The sequence below is a fragment of the Manacus candei genome, unplaced genomic scaffold, assembly GCF_025592945.1.
Source record: "Manacus candei isolate 608988 ecotype Guabito, Panama unplaced genomic scaffold, ASM2559294v1 h1tg000011l, whole genome shotgun sequence".
NCBI classification, from domain to species: Eukaryota; Metazoa; Chordata; class Aves; order Passeriformes; family Pipridae; genus Manacus; species Manacus candei.
In genome coordinates, this window is record NW_026138059.1 from 19,178,875 (window position 1) to 19,205,225 (window position 26,351).

The 26,351-nt window shown below is 37.6% G+C and overlaps 2 protein-coding genes across 11 annotated transcripts in view; both read left to right on the forward strand.

The window, feature by feature from the left end:
* Positions 1-2,685: 2,685 nt before the first annotated feature.
* The window catches only part of COL19A1 (collagen type XIX alpha 1 chain), a 188,179-nt gene continuing 164,513 nt past the window's right edge, over positions 2,686-26,351 (forward strand). For 6 of the 10 annotated variants that reach the window (XM_051777715.1, XM_051777713.1, XM_051777716.1 and 3 more), the window contains exons 1-4: positions 2,686-2,932; positions 5,079-5,208; positions 13,648-13,722; positions 14,207-14,306. In XM_051777715.1, the coding sequence (XP_051633675.1) occupies positions 5,115-5,208; positions 13,648-13,722; positions 14,207-14,306 (269 nt within the window). In that variant the 5' untranslated portion in view covers positions 2,686-2,932; positions 5,079-5,114. Of the gene's footprint in view, positions 2,933-3,962; positions 4,106-5,078; positions 5,209-13,647; positions 13,723-14,206; positions 14,307-26,351 lie in introns of those variants that run through there. The other 4 variants (XM_051777711.1, XM_051777714.1, XM_051777721.1 and 1 more) reach the window with 2 other exon arrangements.
* LOC127466653 (translation initiation factor IF-2-like) lies at positions 3,002-3,998 on the forward strand. Its single transcript, XM_051777746.1, has one exon. It carries the CDS (start codon positions 3,461-3,463, stop codon positions 3,962-3,964), a length of 504 nt encoding a protein of 167 aa, XP_051633706.1. The 5' UTR covers positions 3,002-3,460; the 3' UTR covers positions 3,965-3,998.

Sequence of the window (26,351 nt, forward strand, 5' to 3'; positions counted from 1 at the left end):
TAGAGAGTTTTTTCCAAGTTTACAGCTTCATTCCTGCACATGCATTGTCGTAAGCAACACAAGTTTAAGATGTGGATCTAATGAGATGGAGACAAATCTGTTAGCACTGCACAGACAGAGCGAATATGCTGCTTGGCTGGTTTGGATATTCTAATCGTGACGAAAGAGTGAAGATGAGTGTTAGCAATAAAGAAAAATTTTCTACAAAGTAAGTCAGTACCTTTGCCAGAGATTCTCTCACCTTTTCCCCCTGAATCCTGCCTGCAACTGCAGTCGTAGTAAAAGCTGTTCAGTGGAGCAGTTCCCCCTTGGTGCAGGAGATAGAACATTCTCTGCATGTCTGTGCTAAGTATGGCTTCAAACCTAAATTTCTCTTCTTCCTGTTTCTTGGTGTATTTGCCTTGGCTCTTGCCTGGATCCAGGTCTAATCCTGTCTTCTGTGTCTTTTAGCTAAACTCTGAGATAGCTGGAAAACCATGTTACCGCAAAGATAACATGGGATGTCATCCATTGTCTTCAGGTGCTTCAGCTCCCCCGACACAAAGAAAAGAAGACGATCTATAGAAAATGTTTTCTCTGGAGCGCATCAGTAACTTCAGGTGAACAAGCGTACAGGTGCTTGGAATTTTTAAGCTGTTTATGGTAACAAGAGATGTTTTGCCAGTTGTGGCTTTGCTTATTACATTATGAGAGGCAGAGAGAAGCCATTTTTGGGGGGTCATGACAGGGGTTTCTAAAGAGTAAGGTTTTTCTTGTTCCCAAGTTTCACATGACTAGTCATTCAAACTGTATTTATTAACATGAACAGTGTTGTCCATAAATACGTATGGTGGCAGTCCCTAACATTGACTTCCTCAACTAGTATAAATCACTGTAATTCCTTTGATATGTGTGAACTAGAATAATCCTGTTTAGTTGAAGATCTGGCCCAGAGTACAGGAAGTGTATATATTAGTCAGGGAAGGTTGTAGCAGTTTCTAATTCTTCTACTTACTACTTTCATGCAGATGTGGAGTGTTCTTTAAAGTTGACAAGGCCCAAATAAGGTATTTAATTTTCTATTTGTAGTGTCAATATCTTGGTAAGTGAAGCAACACCCTTGGCTTAGGAATTATGTTTCATTATTGCTTCATAGGAAAAGAAGACCTTATTTGGATCTGGAATTTCAGCAATACTGAAATTTTGACAGACAGAAATATTTCTTTAAAGGATGAACTGATTGTATGTGCAACTGTTATGCAATTAAAATGTTTACCTAATTCAGAATTTACAGTGACTGAAATTAATGAGACCATTTATATTCATGTAACACAGATGAATCCAGGTAATTAGGACATGTAAATTAAGTAAAAAAAAATATTTTTTAGAATTTTGTAGCTTGAAAGAGCAATGAGAAATACATTAGCAATGAGAAATACAGTTCCTTTCAAATCAAAAATGATTATGCCTTTCACTAGGGGCAGAGCTTTTACAAAAGGTCTTTCAACTGAGGATCTCACAACTCTGCTTGAAACAGAATTAGGGCTCAACACTGAAGCCTTTATCAAGTGAACAGTCTGAAGGGGAAGGAAAGTGCTCTGATGATTTTTCAGCTGCGGGATTGGGCTCTTGCCCCTCACTCTGTGAGGTAAGACAGCTTTACTTTCTATAATTTACAGAATGAGCAAGCAAGAAGTGTGACTTGCCTAAAGTTACACCACAAGTCTGTGGCAAAGCTGTGGAATAAAGCACCCCAGCAGATGTGTATGTAAGCTGCAATTTCATCTTTCTCTTGTGATTCTAAGTTGGGAAGAACAACAACTGTTTTGAAATTCAAACCAGAAAGATAATTATGTCTTTCCATGTGATTTGTTGGTTATCCTGGCTAGCTATCTCAATTGAAATGAGGAAACACTTTCCAAAATCTGGTGGGTGTGTGGGAGGGTTTGGGATAAGGGGATTGGGAGTGGAAAAAAGTTTATCCTATGAATTTTCTGACCTGAAGACCATTTGGCTAAATTGATGTTAAGCTGATAAATTCTCATATGACCATCTTCAGGTTTTTTCCCCTGTCAGAACGATTCTACTAGAAAAAGCTAAAATATGTCTTGGATATGCATAAATGAGGTATGTTTACTTAAAGCCCTACTCTCTGTCTTCTGTGTATCTATTTCTAGTCATTCCAGTCCTCTCCATCCTTCTATCTGGTTTACATCTTTAAAATGCAATTCAGAAAACTGCCACAAGCACACTTGGAGAACCTGACAAAAGTGCAGTTTGGCACATTCAGATAAGACCCAGTGGCAGCGCTCAGTCTCACTGTTTCATCACAGACAGACAATATTACAAGTGTAAGAACATTCAGGTTTGTAAATTATAGATTTTAAAAGGCAAAGCAAATGTCAGTAATTCGCTGAGCATTGCAGCATCAGTGCCATAAACAGGTGTACTCTCTTGGTTTCTTAAATGGCTGATTTTTAAATTTATGATCATGTATATAAAATTAATGGCGTATGCTTACACTTAAAGGATAAAAGCTAGTTTCTTCCAGTGTGCTAATGTACGTAATTGATTCTTTACAACTAGAAACCAGATACTCTTTCATTCATGCATTCATCCCATGGCAGTCTAATTTATGGAACTGTGGTGCACTGTTTTTTTGGGGGGAGGTAGTAGGAAGAATTAAAAAAAAACATTTCTTACATTGTTACCTGTCTTGGGATATACACATATGATTATGTAGAATCTGTGTCTGGGTGTCTGTTTGTCCTTTCTTGCAGAGTATTCTTGCTCACTGAGTGGGAGGGTCACACTGTATGAGACTAATAAGGACAGAGCTGCATCCCCCTCTACCACTCTTTGGAGTCTTACTCCAGCAACTCCTCAGCACTACAGCAGCTCTGTACAGGCATTTTCAGTGCTTCCGGGGGACAGAATAATATAAACATTAAAGGTAAGCAACTCATTATTTGTAGTCAATTCTCTAAACATATCACATGTGCACACATACACACATACTACACTACTCCTGGCTTGTTTTGTGGTGGTTTTGTTGGTGGGTTTTTGTTTTCCAAAATAACCATTTAAGTTTATCACTGCTAATATTAACTATGTTTTGTATAAACATGATGTACACTGTAAGTTTTTAATGCACTGCAATCAGCCTATGCTATAGTATGCTTCTCATGACTCTGTAAATACATTGTATATGTTAGTGGGTGACTATAGGTATATGCAAAGATATGCTAATAGAAACAGCCCTATTAAATTAGCAGTAATTTACAAAACTGATTAAACTGTTGCAAATTGCCACAATTCTGACTGTGCATGTATTTACATTTAAAAACCTACCTATTAGTGTGTGCCCTTGTAATTAGCTCGCGTACCGGGTGGCCTGCACGCAGTTAGTCGAACACGCCGGTGAGTGAGCTGCGGCAGCGAGTGCCCTCCGAGGAGCAGCAGCTGCGGGGCAGAGCCGGGGATGCCGAGGGGCGCGTCCCGCCGGGCTGGCACCAGCGCTGCCGACCCCGGCCCGCTCCCGCCGGCGGCGGCCCCTCACCTGCGGCCCCGTGCAGGTGCCGGCGCGGCCCCGCGGCAGCGCCCGGCGGCACCGGGGCTCCCCCGCCCGCCGGCGCCGGGGCTCCCCCGCCCGCCGGCGCCGCCGGCCCGAGCGGGATCCTGGCTCCGCTCCGCCCCGGGGCCGCATAGGAAGCGGCGGCGGGCGCTGCCCCTCGCTCGGCTCGCCCGGGCCGGCCGCTCCCGGCGCCGCAGGAGGGTCCGGGGAGACGGGGCGGGGGCGGCGGGAGGGCCCGACAGCGGGGCCGGGGGCGCGGAGCCGAGAGCTCAGAGAGCGAGCTCCGGCTGCGGGGCGGGGGCGCTGCTCGGGCTGCTCGCCCAGCCCCGCCGCCCAAGCTGTCCGCTTGCCTTTCCGCCTGGAGTGCTGGACCTTCCCTCCGGCAAACCCGGCTCGATCCGAGAGAAATGAAGCTGCCGGCACTGCCGAGTTAAAATCTGAGCTGCCGAGGGCTCGGGTCGCTCCGCAGGCGCCCCGTGGGCTCCGGAGCGCCAGCTGAGCGAGGGAGCGGAACCTCCCGGAGCCCCTGGCGGGAGGGGACCAAGCCTGGAGGTGCGGCGGCAGCGAGGGGGTGGTGATGCTGGTTGTTAGAGCCCTTCAAAAAACGAGTCCTCTGAGGCGGCAGCTCTAGTGAATTCCCGATGCCTGCTTGCAAAGCAGGTGCAGGAAATTAAATGATAATGTTATTTGAACATATATTGGCTTCGCTGCTGGTGGGGAGGCTGGAAAAGTTAATGATGGTGTAGTTGCTGTCAGTGCATGTGACTGACAGAATAGCTCTGATGATGAATAAGGTGCCCTGTGAAAATAATTATAAAAATTGCATCTTAGTTATGTGTTTTGCTTTTCTTACAGAAAATTTAGATTAGAGTTAGATTAGAATAATATTTGCCATTTTCTGTGTGTCATTATATCTGCGTGTATCTATGCGTCGCAGTTGACTTAGAAGAAAAGCTGAACAATAAAAGCTGTGTTCTTGTGGCCAGACTGTACATTTGTGAGATTTTAAGTGGCAATTAAATATAGGCTGCTTGCATATTTTGCAAGGTAAAGGAACAGCATATTTTGGTTTCTGTTGTGCTTAAACTGAAACAACTGCATGTTGTTCTTTGTTCAATTTGAAGACTACTTCAGCAGTAGTAGTCTTCAAAGTCACTGGAAGTGTTGTGACACCAAATAGTTTAGCTAATATATTGAAAATTGAAAAATAATTTGGGGAGAAATATAAAATTATTAATCACTAATTAAATGGAAAATCAGAGCCTTTACAACTAATATATCTGAGTTAGTTTTTCTAAGGTGTTACTTTGAAGTTCAATAAAGAACTAAAAAGGAGTATATTTGTCATTTATTTCTAAATTGACATAAGACTTTTTGTAGCTCCTTAAGCAGATAAATTATACACTTGAATGTTGCTAGCAACTTTCTCTTCACAGTTAAGAAATTTTTGTTTGCAGTTTTCTGATGGAGTAAGGCGAAAAGAATAAGATGAAACTGTTCTAAAAATGTTTATTTTCTGTTTCAGATTCATAGCTGATTGTTCATATGTGTTCAGGGGGAGATGAACTACATTGGATCGTGCATAATTTGGCTTTGTATGGCAGTCTTCCTCCTCCTTCCTGTTTCTACTTCCGTGGCTGTGAGTGACCAGACAGGTACTTCTACTTTTCTTGCCCATCACAGACCAAAGGCATAAATCTCAGTACTGAAAAATTTCTAGCAGATAGCAACAGCACATGGAAAATAAACAGTATGAGGAGATAAAATTATACAAGATCATGTAAATCTTTTTTTGTAGAATGTCCTAGGTTAGAAGCAGTTTCAAAATAGCCTTCTTGTGCTTGGAAGAATCGTGCTTGGAAGAATCGTGCTTAGAGGCAGTTGTAGATCCTAGGAGTTTTGTTTTGTCCTTTTTTTCCATACCATACAAACCAAGATTATAAATCAAAGTTTGCGAAACTTTTGTGAACAAAGTCACATGGCTTTATTATAGCAGACTAGTTATCACACTGACCTAAACAATACTTCAAAGATCTGTATCTATCTTAGACAAAACCTTATGCCTAGTGGGGAAAAGGAATATAGTGATATTTTCTAACTTAAAAGCTGTTACCCATATTCTGCAAATTTTCTCATACTTCTTTGTTTTCTTCTTTCTCTGTCCACGTGTTATCTAGAATTCTCACTTAAACTCTACAGTAACTCTCCAGGGTGTGGTAAATTCTGTCTTAAAGGCACATCATGTGTGCTTCTCACATGAGGAATGTCAGTTTTCTGGAATTGCTCAGCCTCCACACATACCTCAACTTTCTATAAATTTCTTACATTTACTGGCAAGAAGAACATGCTTATTGTTATTTAAATGAAGTACTTTTTTTTTCAAAAATTAACTTAACTTTTAGTAATGCTGTTTTTTCCAGAAATCTGATGAAAGATAATAGAAGCTATACATACACAAAAACTTTGAATTTCAATAGCACATTCGAAACTCAGGCCCAAGAAATTAAAAAATCAGTGACTAGGATAATGATCCTTTTACTACTCCTGGAAACTATAAGTAGTAATATTGAATAAATAATAAGTGTAATGTGTGGGCTCTCAGGTAAGAGTAATGCATTGTGAAGAGTCTGAATTTAAGTCAAAGATTTCTTTCCCTTATATTTTTAGGGCAGCAAGGCTAAGTGCTCTACTGATGAATTATTCTTAATCCCTGTGAGAGAACAAACCTACATCATAGCTGTAAAATCATTCTATTCAACTGTCTGAAAAAAGCAAAATAGGTTGTATTTTCTGTCACTGCTATCTGTTTAGTTGCAGAAGGGAAGTTTTTAAAAGTACTAAAATCTTGTGAGTGCAGAAGGTTCCCTAACAACATAAATGAATAAATGGAAACTTGAAAAATGTTAAAACAAAATTCCAGGAAGAATTTTCTCTTTTCTTCTATATTCTTTTTTTCCCCATAAAGAAAATATGTCTTAGTAAATGTTGGACATATGTGACAGGTACATTGAACTGCTAATATACAGTGTATCTGAACTCTGCATTACATTCTGTTAGAAGTTAGTGGCTAGGCAGCCAGCAGTGAAGTTGCTGTTTTCCTTAACCTGATTGTCACAAATGGAGCAAATATGGGTCCAATTGAACCACTAGGAAGAAGAAGAGAGATTGAACTTATCCTGTGAATAGCTGATGGTGTGCAATTGAGAGATGCTTCTGCAGTTTGTGGAGATACAGGCAGATGGTGAGGAATAACAAGTAGATAGCTGCCAGCTTGAGCAGCTCTGCCAACAGCAGGGAATAGGCTCAGAGTGAAGCCTTAAGTTGATAATGGGAAAGAGACTCTTCTAGAGTCTGTAGGTATGGTTACTGTCCAAAAAAGAAATACAACTTGTAGACTGGTAAGCAGGAGTTGAGAAAGAACGAACCCCGTAATGGAGCAGCAGTAAAACGAAAACAGATCTTTCTACAAACCTTTTGTTAATCTGCCCTGCTCAGCTGACACGAATACTCTGTGTTGCAAAGTAGTCTTGCTACAGTTTGATAATTTATATGCAGATGAATCTGTTACAAATTGGAAATATGCTCACTTCAAGAAGAGAGGAATAGCTAACCTCTTTTTTTTTTTCCCTCCTCCTATCTTGCATTAAGACACTCTAAGTCATTCTTTCTTTTGTCTTTGTTCTCTCCAATGCACCGATTCTGTTTGGATCAGCATCTGTCCCTCAGTATCTGCCTAGACAATCCTTCAACAACATATGCATAGCATTTATTTCTCACTGTGCTAATATGAAAACCTTTCCAGTAAAGCAAATTTAGAGACAATCTGGGATTATTGTATTTACATCCTAAAATTTATCACCTGATCTATTTGATTCTAAAGGAATGGCTTTGAAATTCATGAAAAAGTGTGAATTAGAGTAAATTTAAGGGTGATGAGGGAAAGAAGTATGTTAGGGAAAGGATTAACTTGTGTGTATACGTGGGGGAGAGCTTTCTGAGCTGGCATGCCAAATATACTTATTCTTTGGGTCAATATTGTAATAAATAACTACCAGTATTGAAAAAAAGGTCAGTGTGACAGAGTATGCTGGATCATCTCGGAGCAGTCCTCTTTAGGCTCTGAGTGTCCCAGTAACTGTTAGATTCACGGGAAGGATTTCTTTCAGTTCTTGCCTATCCAGAAGCTTTGCTATGCTGAATGTTCATCAGAAGGAAACACTCACTTCTCATGACAGAATATAGCAACTCTGAGGGAGAGGGTTCAAGAGTTTTCCACAATCCTGTTTTTGATCTGACTTCAAGAATATTTTGTTCATGTTGTCAACTTATTGGGAATATTTGGTTTTTGAGAGTGGATATGAGCTGTAGTGACACATGAAGTTCTAATTTAGTCATTCCAGAATGCTCTATATTAAGAATATTAATACTCTGTCTCATTCCCAGATCATTGCTTCTTTTTCAACTTTGTTTTACAATTACTGTTTTTAAAGTCACTTGCTAACCCATGAAAAATGTAGTATAAGCAAAGTCCTGGGACTGTCAGGCATGGTGAATTTCCATTACCTTTTGACATGGAATCCGTTGTGAAAAGTATAGGGTCTAGATTATAATTTTGGATAGGCACTTTAGCCCAAATACAGAGTGGTTTCAAGTATGCAAATCTGTTCAGCTTTTTTGGTTTTAATGTTTTCAGTATGGCTAGATACTTCTCAAAATCAAGATAATGACTCTACAGTACTGCTCATATATTCATATTTCTGATATTCCCATCCACCCTGACCTTGAATATTTCCAGGGATGGAGCATTTACTACCTCTCTGGGCAACCTATTCTAGTGTTTCACCACCCTTATCATGAAGTCTAGTCTAAGTCTAACCTCTTTTAGTTTAAAACTATTACCCTTTATCCTGTCACAACAGACCCTGATAGAAAGTCTGTCCCCATCTTTCTTACAAGCCCCCTTTAAGTACTGAAAGGCTGCAGTAAGGTCACCCTGGAGCCTTCTCTTCTCAAGGCTGAATGACCCCAACTCTCTTGGCCTATCTTCACAGGAGAGGTGCTCCAGCCCTCTGATCATTTCTATGGCCTTCCTTTGCATCTGCTCCAGCAGGTCCATGTCGCTCTTATGGTGGGGCCACAGAACTCAATGCAGTCCTCCAGGTGGGAGGGTCTCATGAGAGCTGAGGGGCAGAATCCTCTCCTTTGACCTGCTGGCCATGCTTCTTTTGATGCAGCCCGGAATACAATTGGCTTTCTTAACTATGAGCACACACTGTCAGTTCATCTTCAGCTTTTCATTCACAAGTATTCTCAAAGCCTCCCTGTCATGACTGCTCTTAATTGCTTCATCCCACAGCCTGTTTTGATACTGGGCATTGCCCTGACCCATTGTGCAGCACCTTGCACTTGACCTTGTTGAACCTCCTGAGATTCCCAAGGGCCCACTTGTTGAGCTTCTCCAAGTCCCTCTGGATGACATCCTGTCCTTCAGGTGTGTCAACTGCACCACTCAGCTTGGTGTAATCTGCAAACTTGATGAGCATGCACTGGATCCCACTATGTCATTGATGAAGACATTAAATATCACTAGTCCCAGTACAGACCCCTGAGGGACACCATTTGTTACTGATGTCCATCTGGACATTGAGCAGTTGACCACTATCCTCTGGATGTGACTGTCCAATCAGTTCTTCACCTACCAAGCAGTCCACAAATCAAACCCCTATCTCTCCAACTTAGAGATGTTGTAGGGACTGTGTCAAAGGCCCTGCAGAAGTCCAGATAACATCCATAGTTCTTCCCTTGTCCACAGATGTAGTCACTCTATTGTAGAAAGCCACTAGGTTGGTCATGAAGACTAGCCCTTGATGAAGCCATACTGGCTGTCTCAAATAATATGAAGTCCTGTTTTTCACTACCTACTTTTCCTTATGTGAGAATAGTGTTTCCCAGGGTCTAGTATGAGTATCCTAACCCTTGAACATCATTAGTTGGGATTTCTTAATTCTGTCTGCCAAAGCTGTTTGTTACTTTCATAACCATATAAATAGTCACCAGACTTAAGTAGACTTCTTTACTTTATCATGTCTCCGTCATGCTTTTTCTCACCCTTGTCTTAATTAACACATATGTTGTAATGTAACATGTTCTGGTTTACAGAGTAAAAAAGGAGTAAAAAAAAAATTCACATCTCATTTCCTGGTGCCTCTATACTTGAGGCTACAGGTATGTAGGATTTCTGAATTCTTGACCTTATTTGAAAGCAGGTCAGCTGAGTCTGCTTAACTTTAGTACAAATACCTTTGGGGTGGACTCACTGGATGTTGTTGCTGATATTTGCATATGTGTTGCAAACTCTGAAGATGTTCTTTATGTCTATATATTTATGAAGCTTTATCCAGTAAGTGTGAGACAAATCTTGGCTAATATGCGTTTGTGTCTGAAGCTTGAGTCGACATAGGATGATGGGATATTAGGGCTTTGCTGTTTGGCCACATTCATTAGGCTGGTCATGTTTACTGATGGAAACTTCAGTGCCCTTGCAATGTGCATTTCTGTGGTGTTAGATGGCAGCTGAAAACTTCAGCTGAACATAAAGTTTAATTGTAAAGTAGCATGTAGGTACTTGCAAAGTGAATCTAGCCATTACAGGTTACATTTGATCTGGAAAAGCCAAGAGTGCTTATTGGAAGTTACGGTTCATAATCAGGAAGTGCACACAAGAGATGAATTTAAGAGAGACTGAAGCTTGCTCCAGAGTTCCTCTGTCCTCGTTTGCTTGGAATGGAAAGCTGAGCGTGGTGCTTAGATGGAAGTTGCACTGTCCTTCAACAGGTGTCCTGATTATTCCAGGAATTAGGAATATGTCATTGCATGTTGCAGCAGATATGTTTAGATGCAATGCCCTTTTTTTTTGTTTTTCATAATTTGATTAGAAAACAAACAAAAAATTCTTACTATTGTTTTACTGGAAAGACAGAAGATCAGTGGTCTGTGATGTATCTGCTTGGTCCGCATAAATACATAAATACATATTTTCAAAATGATGAGGTTGATTTTATATTAATAGGCTGATATGTAGAACTCATTGATTTATAAATATCAAGGTCTAATTTGTCTTATGGATAGGTAAACTCATTAATTTATAGATATGTTACCTTGACCTTTGATATCACTGTTTTAATATGAAATTTTTAGTTCAGTCCACACAGATGCAGTTTTACCATGTGCAGAGTAATCTAGTGTATAAATGTAAGCTTGTTCTTTTTACTATTTCATTAATTTTATAATAGTGTATTCTAACAGGGCAGATAGGTTCATGGTTTCCATATCTGGATTAGCAGTAAGGGTTTGCCTGTTTCTTTTCCTTTCCTGAGTATCTTCACATAGACATTCTTATTCAGCTACCCACAGGTTGAATGGGCAAACTGTCTGTTTTGTCTTGGGCTAAAGAAAATATAAGGACCTTCCAGCAGTACTAAAAATTGTGGAAGAGGTTAACTGTACAAGCTGTAACTTAGAAAGAATTTTCATCAATCTGTAGCAATGAAAGTCATCAGTCTTGGTATGGAGAGGGTTTGGTCTTATTATTTGAGAGTTTTACCTTAGCTCTCTGGTAAAAAAAAACAGCATTGGACTAAAGGAGTACATCAACAGTATGAGATAGAAGATTCATGGTAACCCTTTCAGTTCTTTGGGGGATATGGAATATAACCAAATATCTAACACTCAAATGGCCTGTCTATGCTGTGACTATTATGCCACTGATAAAAATAGGTCCACAGTCTGTGGCATGTGAGGAATCATTGCTATCATCTGAAGAACATAAAAATTAAGGCTTGAGTCTATATTTGGACTTGGAAGAAAGTGGCTGTGGGGAATAAGCTAAAAATTCCTAGTCTTTCACACTAAATCCTCATGTAAGTCAATGCTGAAAAAAAACAAAGCACACTTGTGTCCCAGGTTCTCTAGAGATTACTACATCAGTTTAGGGTAAAATCAGCAGTAAGTAATATCTGTCTGCTCTTATTTTAAGTACTGTTAAGAATTTAACCAAAAAGGGAATTTGCCCTGTAGTCTTTATCTATATATTGAAAAAAAACATGGTTAGAAAACATGCAGATATAAGAAAAATTTCTGTCAATGTATGTCTGACGTGCTATTGTGGCTTCAGTTAAAAATGGCTTCCTTTACACCAACATATTTGTTAGAGCTATACTTACATAAATCTACCATAACTACATTCCCTGTTTTAGAGTGGTAGTATATAGAAGTCTGTAGTTTAATAATCTTTATATCTGATTGACAATTGAGGTTTGTAGACTAAAGGGTATCTAAGGTGAACCTGTTTCTGTCCCATACTGTGTGTATATATCAAATGGTGTATTGAAACTGCTATGTTACTATGTAAATCCAGTGAATGCTTTTCACACTACATAAAATTCCCTGGAAACCAAGAATGGTGAAAGATTTAATTTCAGAGATTTCAACATGAATATTCATTACAATTCTGCATCCTTTATAGGGAAAGGGAATTTATGTTTTTTAATTCATATGCTTTATATAATTCATCGTGAAACTATATCTATCAGTATAGGAAAAATCATGTATATACCTGTATTTGAAGGAAAGAAAGAATTTATTCCCTAGAAGTAAACTAATTTATCTGTGATGTTATTTGTAATTGTAGATTGTTACTTGTAATTGTAGATGTGAAGGACATGGAACTTAATGAATCTTACCAAAAAAAAGTGTCACCCAGTTCGTTCTTTAAATAATGACATAGCTTTCATTAACCATATAATCAGGAGGTGTCCTTATGTCTGTATTATATAATCTAGTTTCACTTTTACTAGTTATTTCCAATTAACTCTTCTTAATGCAGACCAAATAATGAAATATATTTAATAGCACTCAAGAGTTTTGAAGGATACTATGCTTTCTACATAACTACAGAATTACAAATACAGTTATTTTGAATTACAAATACAGTTATTTTGAATGCCAATGGTTGTCTGGATGCTGTTATGAAACACTTAAATATAGATAATTTTCAGGTTAATGGTAGGGCAATCCTTACTCTTTTCGTTGAACTGACACTTGAGAAAGCCTCTCGACCTTCGCTGTTCAGCAACTTCAGATATATCTTGGACATCTTTTTAGTTTCATTAGCTCACAGAGCTCTGTGCTTGATAAGCTCATAGGCCAAATATCATTACTTGTCATCGTTCATTTGCTGGTTTTATTAGGATTTAGCAGGGCTCTTTGCAAAACTTGTTAAAGAGCAAGCCCTATTTATTACCTATGCACCAAAACCTGACATTTTTCTGTATTTGCTTCTTAAAAGTGGGTATTCCTATGTGTCTGTTAAAAAAAGTAAAGAACTAAGATATTGTATATTAATAATACAGTTTTCAATCTAAGCGTTCCATTAGATTTAACCTCAGAGTTTACCATGTTCCACAATTTAGAATATTCTACTTGTTTACCAAAATACTTTGGTTCAGATTTACTCCCCTACTTAATTTTCAACCATTTTTTTTTAAATATAAGTATTGTTGGCATTGTTTGTTACAGGATATGATTATAGCCTTGTTAATCCACATTTTGAAATTGCCTACTGTTCCCTGAATTAACAATAGATTATTTTCATAGTAGTCAAGCATCTATGCTTTTTTTTTCATATTCATTAATAGGGGAAAAATATTTTCTAACAATATAGTCAGAAATTCAAAAAGAACTTAGAACAAATGTTGTTGCTTTATAGAGTGTTGTAGATGGAAACGGTGTGGTAACAGTTTAGTGTTTTTCTTCTGGTTGTATAGTTCATATGAACTTTAACAAGAAGCAGCTGAATTAAAATGAGGTAAAACTTGTATCTGCTCATATTCTTCTAAGTGTAGTATAGAATCTGAAATATCATTGCTCCTATTTAGATGTTGTAATTTGTTTTATAGCTGCTTTTCATATCCTAAAGAAACAAAAAGAAACATTCCTGTTAATATTAATATCACTATCATGATGGTTTTTTACGATTAATTTTATTTTGATAGCATTTTATGATGTGTTCTGTTTTAAATTGTGTTCTCTTGAAGGTGCTGTGTGTCCTTTAATGAAAACAGCTGTCCGTCATCTCAAACAAATCAACAGAGACAGTCGTGGTGTTTCAGGTAAATGACTGAGCTAGTGTCTATATTAATTGGCTAGTAGTGGATGTAATCATAGTCTGACTTAAACTGGCTTTAAAATTGAAAAGACAGGACAGAATGCCACCCCCAAGCTCCAAAAGCTGCTGCTGTTGTTCGGAAAGTGGGATTAAAATCAGAATGTGTTGTTCTTGGGAAGTATTGCTTCAAGCTTGGCAGCCACACTGATTTCCATAGTTTTTCCCAATGATCCCGCATTCTTATCAGTTCAGATGATAAAAGGAAATAACAAATGCATTTCTCAGGTAGCAAAGTCATCTATCAAGTGAATTTTGCACGAATAGTTTTGTTAAAATGAATATTGAAATTTTTTCTGTCTTCAAGTATTGATTTTTGAAATAGCTTGTCAGTCTGTATTCCAGAAAATCACCAATCATGCTAAGAGTCAGTATTTACTTCTGGTTTTTAAATCCCATTAAATTGTATCATATTGTGTCATATTTTATAGGATTTGATCTGGCAGAAAGCTTTTCTTTGAGGCAAACACCTTGTGGAGGGGAAAAGATCTGTTTTAAACTGGGAAGTGCACCTCTCATTAGAGATACAAGGTAAGTAAGATACTACTTTAATCCTTAGTGATAGAGTTCAGACCCAATGCTACTAATTAACTGAATTAACTAATTAACTGAATAACTTAGCAGTGTATTCAAAGGACACAACAGAAAGCAGTACATCTTGTTTTCAGGCATTTTGATCTGTAACAGGGTTTTTTTTTCTGTGGGAAGCATTTTGATTTTGGTGTGTTTTTCTTTTGGAATCTGGAAGTATCTAGGTAGTAAGTTAATTGTGAATATCACTTTCTCAAATCATGATTTTGATACTGAAAACTCTATTGTTAATACATAAATATTTATAAAACAAAGGAAACAAATAACTTTCATGGTATGACAAGAAGTATTATGCTAATCTTCCCTCAGTGAAGTTGGCTGTCCTCTCTCTCATTACTGCTGGCGGGATTAAAAAGACAGTGTCACCATTTCTTTGAATGTTATTTTTTTTCCTGGAATTGGCATATTGCTTTTGAGCAGCAACAGGATGGTGGGTATTCACTGTAGAGGAGAAAGTAGGCAATATCCTATTCTGACATAGGGTGGGATGAAAGGCAGAGACTGCATAAAAAATCAAAAGGAAGGTGAAAGAGAGTAAGGCATAATGGGACTGAATGGATTTAAGTTTGCTCCTGGACAAGGAAATGCCAAGAAGCAGTTAGGAATGCAGTTTCAGGTTCCCTGTACTCAGTGGAGCTCATCTCAGAGCTTCTTGGTTGTGTTGTGCTCTGAGTCATGGGACTGTGGTTTCTGTACAGCGTGTTCCTGCGATGATGAGGGAAGCAACTGTATTCCCATGTCTTCAGGTTGGGTATTTTCTGTTGCAAGAGGTCTGGCTCCAGCTTGCCTAGTTAAAAAATACACCTGGCTCTCGGGTTTCCCCTTTACTTGGATCCTGGGCGTGGCAAAGATGGACTGTGGGTAGCATGAGGCCAGGAAGGAGGAGGAAGAGAGGAATTGGAGGCACCCAGACACAAAACAAAATGATCTTTGGGAGAGGAGCATGATGAAAGAAAGAGAAGCTAAATATCCTAAATTGCTAGATAGATTCCAAGTTTTTCTGACTTACTAGGTACTGCAAGTGCTAAATGGTTATGCTTTTGTAGTTTTGCAAAGTTAAACTAATCATTGTCTTTTTTAAATACCACGGACATTAGCTATTAAAGAAAAAATTACTAGATAAAATTCCTTGACATAGGGAGTGCTCTTCTTTTATTAGGACCTTACCAATATTATCCATATTGCCTTTAGAAGAGGAGCAGGAGAAATTAGGTACCACCCATAAAATCTTTACTAAAAATGTAAGTTTGTTAGTAAGAAAAATTTCTTTTGAAAACCCATTCTTAATTTTTCTGATTTTTACAGATTTTTTTTTTCAGTAAATGAGATTTTGAGGGAAACATGAGACTACATAAGAGTAGAAAATCAAGGCAGTAACAAAAACTGTGGAGCAGTTTTCCGTTATGAATAAGAAGCTAAGTAGTGCTAAGAAATGTGTGTTGCAAGCTGACTTTATTTTGAAACAGTAAACAAATCAGTGGCAAAAATGGAGCAGACAGGAGCTATAAATTACAAAAGGGTGGATTATTTAAAATTCATATTACTTTGAGGTAAAATTAATGATTTGAAATATTGATTTCTAAGAATTTCTAAGTGTTTTTGGAAGTAGTCTGAGAGGTGATGTTGAGGATAAAAAAATGTAAGATTTTTTTTCCCAGCTTCTATTAGTAGGCCTGAATACTAATGTCTGTGTTTTCTTTTCCTCTTTTAAAAGCAGTTTATTAGTGAAGGTAATGAAAATGGGGAATTCACACCATGGCTGATAGCTGTGACTTCAAGAATGTTAACTCTTAGGGAAGTTAATACTTTGCTGAGTATTAAGTTAATACTTGAGAAAGTTGCAATTTTTTTTTTTTTAATTTTTTTTTTAAACTTTATGGAAGAGGAGAGAAATCTAAGTTCTTTCCTCATGTATTTTATCTCTTCTCTTTATCTCTTTCCTGTATTTTATAAGCTTTTTGAAAGGAGTCAAAAATTGCTAGTTTTATTTCATTGTCAGTGTAACGGGCAGAGGCTAAAGAATTTCGGTGAAGGGTGAACCTGGATGGCAGGTGGTTTGGCTTTAATTGTCTCGGTTCTCCTGTTCCTCTCCTTCCCTGTTGTTGTCTTCCATGTGTCCTCATTAAGGAAAAGCTAAAGGGAAAATCTTTCCCGTTTCCCCTAAAAATATGCATATCTAATGGATAAAAAGTTTAGGTGGATGAGGCAACTGAGATGATTATTAATAAAATAAGCATATCCATGCTAATGTATAAATATAGTTAGGCTGAAAATTAATATCTCGTTATTGATGAGAATAAGGTACAAGATAAGATTTTCAGTCCACTTGTCGAATTAAGTAGTGCCTCTTACATATATCTTCCTGAACCATAGAAGGGTTCAAAGTATTTTCAATAACATTCAAGCACTGAAAAATTTCCATTAAATCCTAATACTTCATGGCAATAGTCTCGCTCATGCTTTTTTAACCTTTCTTCACAGAAATGCATGTAATTAAAAGTAAATTCTATTCCTAATTATATATGTTAAATATATAATGACTTTCTGTTGTTGCGGTTACACTGCGGTTCCAGACATCGCGTGTTATTAGACGCACACAAGTTTTCAGGATCGTTCTCCCTCAGAAAATATTTTAGTAGACGTGGTGAGCAGTAAGAAGCAGAACAGTGTTTGTTATCCATCCTGCAGGAAATTGAGAGTATCTGATTAAGCTGACTAGCAAGTATCAAGTAACTTGGCACATCTCCTCTTGCATTTCATTCGTTCAGTCGTAGTGTGGGTAATAGAAAGCTATGCTGTGCCATTTTTCTTCTGTGATGCCATTTTGGTTTTTTTCAATGGACCTGGAATAGTGTTGCACCTATTTATATGTTGTAAATAATTTACAATGCTCTGTCAGCTTGGGAAATTGATTACATTTATTTATGCTGGATTTTAGTTATAGGTCTTTGTCTCTTTCTGTGATAGAGTTCTGTACATATTTTGTTTTGTGATAGGAGATGGATAGCTTTTATTATGTTCCACGTAATTTACTGTTAAATATTAATGTAATTCCAGTAATATTTTCTGGATTAAAGTGTGATTTTAAAAGTAAAATACTGTGACTTAATTATTGCAGTGCTTACGTGAACTTTAATAGAAGTTCTCCCTGAGGAAAATAGTGTAACTGAGCCTTTGAATCATAAAGAAATTCACCGGAAAAGACTGTTATGCAGACAGTCTAATTATATAGTCATAATCACACCATAGAATTATAGAATAATCATAATTGTGTAATGTTTTACTTTTATTTCAACAAATAAATTGTAGAGTCATATTTTTTTCTCCACAGTTTAACATGTACTGTCTATGTAGTATATTCCAGTGTGGTATAGATTTTTCTGACAAAAGCAACACAGGGCTCTGTGCTGATAGCAGCTCCATTAGGTCTGCCAGCAGTATTCAGTACTTCTGGACATGAAGCCTTTTAGGCTCATCTTTGTTATTCACTTGCCTTAGAGTAGATAGCACTATGAAGAATTAATTTCACTGTCTTTCCCTGGAGATGCATGAGATGTCAACTGTTCCTCATTCTCACTTTTCTGGGTTGCTGGTGGACCATTTTTTTCCTCTTCTGAAAGCACCAATAAAGGAGATAATAAGCTGATTTCGTCTGAGGTTCTGAAGTTTTGGAAATGGATGTTGATTATTAGCAAATCTTCATGGCACTGTCACAGCTTTCTTATTTTGTAGTTTGTTTGGCTTGACAAACCATATTAATTTACTGAGGAGATTATCATAGCTGGCTGTTAAATGATCTGAGTTACGGCACTTGGGATCACTCTCACGACTCTTTTAGGAATTCTTCCCTTTCATTCTAAGATACTACAAAAGAGCTTGGATTTTGACTGTATTTGGACTACTGAGCTCCACTAGCAATGTTGTCACTCACTGCTGCCAGAAGAGCTGTGGTCTGGCCCATATTTCAGGGAAAGTGTTTCACCTCTTTGTGATGTCTAGTTACTGGAGGCAGAAATACTGTTCCCACTTGTCTCAGTAAATTCCAGGCTGGAGGATTCTTTCTGCTAAGAACAGAAATTCATGATGAAAGAATATTTATGTGGGGGTTTCTGTTCATTTTTAGTGCTAACCTTTTTAATTGCAAAAAAATGTGGAGGGAATTCCATTTTGTAAAGCACAGCTGGCATGAAGTGAGGCAGTTTCTGTGCTCACTGTTAGAAACCTTTTCATTATTAGCAGTATGCTTTCCCAAAGGCACCTATCTCTAGGTGGCTTTGCAACTATTTACTTTGCTGTATGTTCTCTGGCTGTATCTGCTGAGACCTCCCTCTTCCCCAAACTAAAAAACCAAGTTCCTTTCATATGACTTCAGCTGTCAGTGAAGGTCCTCATGGGCACGATTTTTTATTAATTTTGCACATGGCATGTGTTTTGGGCAGCAAAGTCAGGTTTAACAGTCTTCTTGAAAAATATTTTTAAGATATATTTTTCTTAAATATAGTATAGAATAGATAGATGTGAAAATCACCAGTTTCCAAAAGATTTTATCAAAAACTTCTAAAACATTGGCCAAACATGGCAATGGGTTGTTACCCCTATTTGGAGGCAGTAGTTGAAATTATTCAAACCAACTTTTATCTGTGCTTACACAAAGTCTTGCTAGCCTTTGCCCTGTTAAAATATTAGATGGTTATGTAAGAAACCACCTTTCCTTTACTGTATCATGTATTTATTTAAGATCTTTTGAGCAGTTGGAGCCAACACTGCCAAGACTGAAATGTCTGGTATTTTGGTTGCAGGGTATTTTCAAGAAAAGGGCCTTGTTTTTGGAATTTGCTTCCTGAGTGTGGGAGCCTGAATGTAGTAAAAATCTTGATTGTTTTTTTCAGGTCTTTCACATCAGTGGATCAGAAGCTGTAGTGATTTAGTCTTTTTTTCCAATTCTTTTTGAAAGGTACTGAAATAGTGTACTTTGTGTTTATTTCCAGAAACTTGAAAACTTACTGTATTTTATAAATTGAAAAGAAGGAAAATACAGTGGTTACTGTTGAAAGAGCAAATTGGTGCTGTACCTACCATTTCAATACCAATTATTTAATTTCATAACTAAGGAGAAAACTGTGGCCTCTTACCATGAAAAATGACAGAACAATGCTTCTTTTAAAGAATAAACACATGTGAATGTTTTTGTGCATATTTGGGCTTATTTCTACCTCATAATTTCAAAAGAAATATGCTAAGTTCTTTTCATAAGATTCAAAATTAAGGTATTAATGGATTATAGTTTCTATAATGAGCTTGAATCATCCTATAATTTAATATGCAATTTACTGCGCAGAAATAATTGGGAAAGCAAAGGTAAAGACAGACAGATGGCAGAGGGGAAGAGTACGTGTGCAAAAAAGTCTGGTATTTACATTAAAAGCAGGCTGTGAGGGAACAGAGAGTTAGAAAATCTATTTTAATTATACCACTGCCTGTAACAAATTGGAATTCTTTGATCTGTAGTGTGTTCCCCCAACAGTGCAGTGCTTAGTGGGGAAGTGTTGTACCAGTTGAATTGGTAAGACAGTGCTGGATGAAGCAGATTGTTTCTTTTCCTTTTTTCCCCAGTGATGATGTTCTTGTTGTAAAGCACTTGCAGATAAAGGGAAGGGGCTTTTGGGAGATGTGTATTTTAAGGACACTTGTACACAGCAAGAGTGTGGAGGAGACCAGCAGTGTTTCTGTGGATACCCATGTGCCTCATAGTTCAAGATGAAACTTAAGGCAGCATTAAGCAAATCACAGAAGCACCAAAAGAAAAACTAGTAAAGGCAGTTTACTTTTCTAACATAAAGAACTTTCCTTAATTTGGAAAACATGTATTTCATTGTTATTTTTGTCATTCTGCCTTTGTTTTAAGGGAAAAGTCTGTCTAGTCTGAATTATTATTTGGAAGAAAATAAAATTAGTTCGCTTTCACAGCACTCGGCTCCAGCTCTCAGCCTCATCTCACTTTCTCCACATAAGCATCAGCCTCTGTGGTCAGTGAGGCTGGTGGCTGATCCCTGTGGCTGTGTGATCTCCAGCAATCACAGCTGATAAGGAGAAAGATAACGCTGCCAGGGCTGGGACCAGCCTGACCTTAGCTTAAACAAACCCTGAAATTGTACCTTCAGTTTTTAATGTTTTAACCTGCCCTGTGGAAAACATTTCCAGTGTTCTGATTAAAACAACAGCATCTGCAGTATCTAAGCAATTTCACTTCTGCTATATATTCCTGTAGGGAATTCCTTTCTATTTTTATCTGATATGAATGCCAAAACTATTTTTCAGTTTTCTTATTGGATAAGATAACAAAATCTAAAACATATACTGTCATAGATATTGAAGTTGCTAGACAAAGTTATTGTGTTATTAGATTTCTAGATTCAGCAGAAGCGATTTACCTGGATACTTCTCAATGACCTTTGAAAAAAATTGGACACAAATTCTGCCATAGGTTGTTCAATTTACCAGCCGAAGAGAGCCTTAAGTAATTCTAGCCTTTGTGGAACTTTCAGGAAAGTTTACATGTCTCTTACTCCCTGCCAAACATGCTGACTTCTAAAATCTTTGCAATGTTGTCTTGGTTTATCTTGGCCACTTTTTTTGAAGCAAAAGTCTCTTAAAAGTGAGTACAAGGAGGACGCAGATATAAGTCCATATGAGATCTGCATTTGATAGTCTTAGAACAAAAGTACAGTTGCAAAATCAGTACAGTTGAAGATACTTGGAAAATCAGAATAGCTATGGGTATATACAGCCATGATATATGCAACTAGAATTCAATGATATGTACTGGGCATAATGCATGCAGCTGAGGATAGACTGTAGCCCTATTATCTTGCAGGATAAAGTTAGAGACTGAAAGATCATTTATCAGTTTTGCTGATTGAGCTGAGAGAATTCAAGTGTCTTTATAAAATGCATATAATTTCTCTAGCTGAAGCAATGGTGCCATGTGCTTCAAAAGTCATTTATCAGCAGACTGTGAAAAAAATCCCAAACAACCCTGTAATAAATCATGTCTTTCTTTTTCTGGCTTTTGTGATTTAACACTCTGTGAAAGCTAGTTTGCTTTAGCTATGCTGTCAGGCATTTCTCCTCTTAACTAAAGTTGTACCTACAAAAAGATTGTTTGTGCTGATACATCTGTGTTTATACTGGAGCTTTGTTGTTTAAACATGTCCTAGAGATATCGTGCCCTTCCTCCACCTTGCCTCTGAGTTTTTATATTTTATGTCTAAAAATAGTTCATGATCTGTCTCACAGTGAAACCGTCTGGTGTTTTTTCTTCATTACACTGATTTTCATTTATTTTCAGTTGCGTCTGAGAGATTTTTGGCCTCTAGCATTTCTATGTGAGTCACTCTGCAGTTTTTATCATCATGCTGTGAAATATTTTTTACTTAACGGTGATAAAGTGACAAATTTTTTAAAATACTTCTTTAGTTTTACTGGAACAGTACAGGCCATGCTATGGGTTTTTCTCTTGGATGTCTGTATATCAACTTGAGTTCAGTCATAACTGTATACAGTTTGCTGATTGCAGTCTTGTCTGTCTCAAGTCAATATTTTTTATGCCACAAACTCATTTATAAACTTGGAGTGATGAAATAAACTTCAACTTGTAGAATGATCTGTAATTTCTAGAAACAAGTCTTGATGTACAGCTATTGGTGTATTAACAGAACCATGTGCAAGAGATAATGTTATTTTTGGATTTAGTCAGTGTGACTAGTTGCAGTATCTTAGAATTCTATTTTGAAATAATAAATCCTAAAAATACTCTGGGATTGGGCATGACAATACAGGCCTCGAATAACTTGTTGATAGTTCCTAATATGGCATTATGCTTTTAATGTTCATGCAAAAATGAATGTATCTTTTATTTTGGGGATTAGACAGCTAATTATTAATACACCTGTAGTAGTAATGTTAATGTTAAAGTCCTTGATGAACTTCGATTTACCTTTTTTACTCAGTTTTCTTTGTGAACTCTGCTGAGAGTTCTGCTTAGAAAATTTTTTTCACTGAAATGTTTGTAAAGCACTAGAACAGACTGCTCAAGGGTGTGGTGGAATCACCATCCCTGGAAGTTTGCAAAAAATTATGGATATGGCACTTGAGGACGTGTTTTGTTGGTGAACATGGTGCTGGTGCTAGGTTGATGGTTGGACTTGATGATCTTAAAGGTCTTTTCCAGTCTTAATAATTCTGTGAACATTTAGTAAGAAATGTGCATGCTCATAATGTATGGTGAACAGTGTTGATTTACTCGAATACTTTTGAATGCATATTTTGCTTTAGACCACTTCTGAGAAGTAACAATACAGACAGCGTCATCAAGGTGCTGTAACTCCATGCACACTTTTTTCCCCCTCTTATTGGATCTGTCTCTTAAGCAAGTGGTTCAGAATTCTAGATGACTGCCAGTTTAAATTAATCTATGAAACTAAACAAAAAGTATAATAGTATTCACCAGGAGCATATACAGTAACAGGAACTGGTTGCCAAGACTTGGAGAGAAGAAGTGCCCTTTTAGCTCCAGTTCTTGCACTCAGGACCCTTCATGGTGGATGCACTTACCTTGTAGTATAGTACATACAATTGCAGCATTAAATTATCTCTCTTGCTCAGGACTGATATTTAGCAGCAACTTGTACAGAGTGAGTAGATAATGCTCATTCATTTTACAGATAAAGGTGCTATTTGGAAACAAGGAGTTTTGGGAACTGAGTCTTCTATTGCAGTAGTTTGGGGTTTTTTTGGTTTGGGGTTTTTTTGTTGGCTTTTTGTTGTTGTTGTTGTTTTGGGCTGGGGGGGTTGTTGTTTTGGGGGGTTTTTTTGGTTTTTTTGTTTGGTTTTTTGTGGGGTTTTTTTTTGTTTGCTTTTTTGATTTTTTTTTTGGTTTTTTTTTTTCAATATCTCCTGTGAAATTAAGTCACTGAGAATTGAGAATGTTTAACATATGACATTATATTCCTTGCTGAACTGTGGACAATATGTGATAAAGACAGTAACTCGCAAGAATAATCATATGGACAGAGGCACTGGAAGAAAATGTGCTACAACAGGACCAAACATAAAAGCTAAGTTGTAGCAGTAGTTTAGTAATGAAACTGTATGAGATGACTTGAATGTCTGAAAAGGAAATGCTGTCAGATATGTGTTAACTCAAAAAGACTTTGAAATGATTTCTTATTTGGATAGGTTACTTTCCTTTCCACACAACTTTCTTTAAATTTAGAAAGTGATAAATAATTGTATTACTGTTAGTATGTGGGGACAGATATGCTATGCTACCAGGAAATTACGTAAGCTTAAGATTGTGAAAGTGTTAGGAGCACTAAAAAAACACTTTGTGATTCAAGATAGCTGATATGATTTCATGGAAAGGAAAGTCACGAGTCATTAACTGATTAAGAGTTCTTGAAAGATCAAAGTTATAACACAGCCTTGCTTCTCTTTTCTCCTTTAAAATGAGTTAGCACTACTCATATGAACTCGTATTGTGCCTAAGAGTACATTTTTTACAGCATCCTAATTTTTGTAATCAGAATTAACATATCATTTTAAACAGCTCATGTTGGATTGATTTTGTTCTCATACACAAGTAAATGTGTACTCCTATCCAGCTGGCTCTAGATGGTCCTGCCTGAGCAGAGGGGTTGGATCAGATGACCTCCAGAGGTTCCTTCCAGCTTCAACCATTCTGGGACTCTACGATTCTATTATAGACTATACTGTTAACAGATTTTCTTCCTTAAGAATATAGTTTCCATGATGTAGGGTCTTAATTCCATTGTCAACCATATAATTTATAGGGTAAGAGCGAATTCATCAAAATGCTGGTTTTGTCATAGCATGGTGAGGGAACTAAGTATTTCCTTTTTAAAACTTCCAAAATATTTTTTTCTCATCTCATTGCATGCTTATATATTACAATTTTATGTAATGCAAAATATTGGTGATAATAGTGGTATTTTCTTTACTGTCATAACTTTTCCATATTTTATCTACTAGTCGGACGTGCAGTAAGAAATATGATGTTCTTAGAACTTTTGTCAGCAGTACAGGTTTCAGTCTCATCCTTACTGTTGAAAAAGAATATAATTCATTCTAGTTGTGTTACTTTTGTATGGAATTTACATAGATGATTTAACCTCAAATTAAGTTATAGCTGATGCATTGTTTTAATGCAAAGTTTTTCTAATGTGGAGTTTTCACTGTTTTGAAGAAAATTTGTGAATTCCTAGCTTCCTTGTTTGGATATAAGGCATCAGGCCTGCTTCCCCGGTCTGAGAAAGACTCCCGGTCATGTTCAGTGTTCCTTCAGGTTGGAGTTGGGGTGTTCTTTTGATGTGAAGCTTAGGAAAAATCTAAGTAAAATGTTCATTGACTTATCACTGCTTGAAGTCTCCTTTCAACACCTCTGTCTTGGCTTTAATGCAAGACCCCAACTCTCTTAACATGCTTTTTTTCATTTCTCTCCTAACACTTTAAGGGGGATACCTGGACATTTCCCAGCTGGGTCTGATGGTAACAGGGTTAGTGAGTCTCAGGTCTTTGGCCCATCCTGTTAAATATAGTTATGACTCAGCAGATAGCAATGCAATGTTGGTATTTTTGAACTTGATTTATTTTTAACTTCATTTAATCTGTAACTTACCAAAAATCTCATTATTACAGAAACCGTGAGAGTCGAAGGCTAAGCTGTATGTATCTTTTTTTTAACTTGACTTTAATTAGACAATTCATTTCTAACTCCAAGACTTCAGAAAAGTGATCATTTCCAGTTTCTGAAGATGTTATTAAGTCTTCCCAATGTGATGCAAATTAGTTTTTTGATCTTCCATTTTCCATATTCATTCACTTAAAATCCGTGAATGTGAACAATTTTTACAAACTGTAAAGGAGCACATTATTTATCTAATTATCCTTCTAATTGTAAGCAGAACACCAGACTTAAATATTCATAGACTAGTCATGCTGTGTGTAGGGGGTGTTAAAGCAAAAGCATGTTCTCTCTCTAGCTTCACTCTTGCAGCTGACAGAGCTACTTGTTTCAGGTCAGACCCTGGTATCTGGTGTCATTAACCTTCTTTCCTACTCCGGTCTCTTCTGTTGGTAACTTAATCTTCACCACTTACACCTTCTTTTTTTGGGGAGATAACTGGAACGAAGATGGGTTGATCTATCCATCTACAACAGTCTTGTGGGCTGTAGTGCCTTAGGTCTCGTGTGTGCCTTCTTACTTGAGCACATCTTAGCATGACCTACTTGTGACTTTAGCCTGGAATGAGTTTATTTATAGGCAGTCCTGTGTGCTGAAGAGGAGAGGGCTAGTTATCCAGGCAATTATTTGAGGTTAGGAAAAAAAACATCCCATGGTTTGGTTCAGCATCACTCCATACAGCAGTCCTAGCTCTCCCTTTCCACTGCCAACCACGCTATTATGTTCACTGGGAGTGCTCAGCATTTTCATAAGAGACATGCTGGCCTGTGAGATACTTTGCCTTTTACCATCAGCCAGGCTTGTCTAGGGCCTGGCAAAATGAACCCAGGAAGGAAAGGGAGAGCCTGTTCTAAGTGTAATCGCTTTGCTGGTACTTGTTCCATTGATTCAGTGTAAAAAGCTACCAAAAGTTTGGAATGGGGATGAGGGGAGACTAAACAGGAAGAAATTGAGTGTTCTATGGAAACGAGGTTTTTAGGTTGGGTAGCATGATGTCATGCAGAAATACACGAGGTAGCTCTCAAAACACCAGCATGAGAAGTAGGAGGGTGCGAGTCTCTCAGCATGCAGCTCTGCTGGAGCTGACTAGCCCTCCTGTGTACCAAACTAAAAAGACTGTTCTGTTTCTGGAATCAGCTGGCATCTCTAGGTACCTGTGCAAATGTCAGAGCAGAAATGGATGCTTAGATTTCTTCCTCCTCTACAGAAGATTATATGGATAT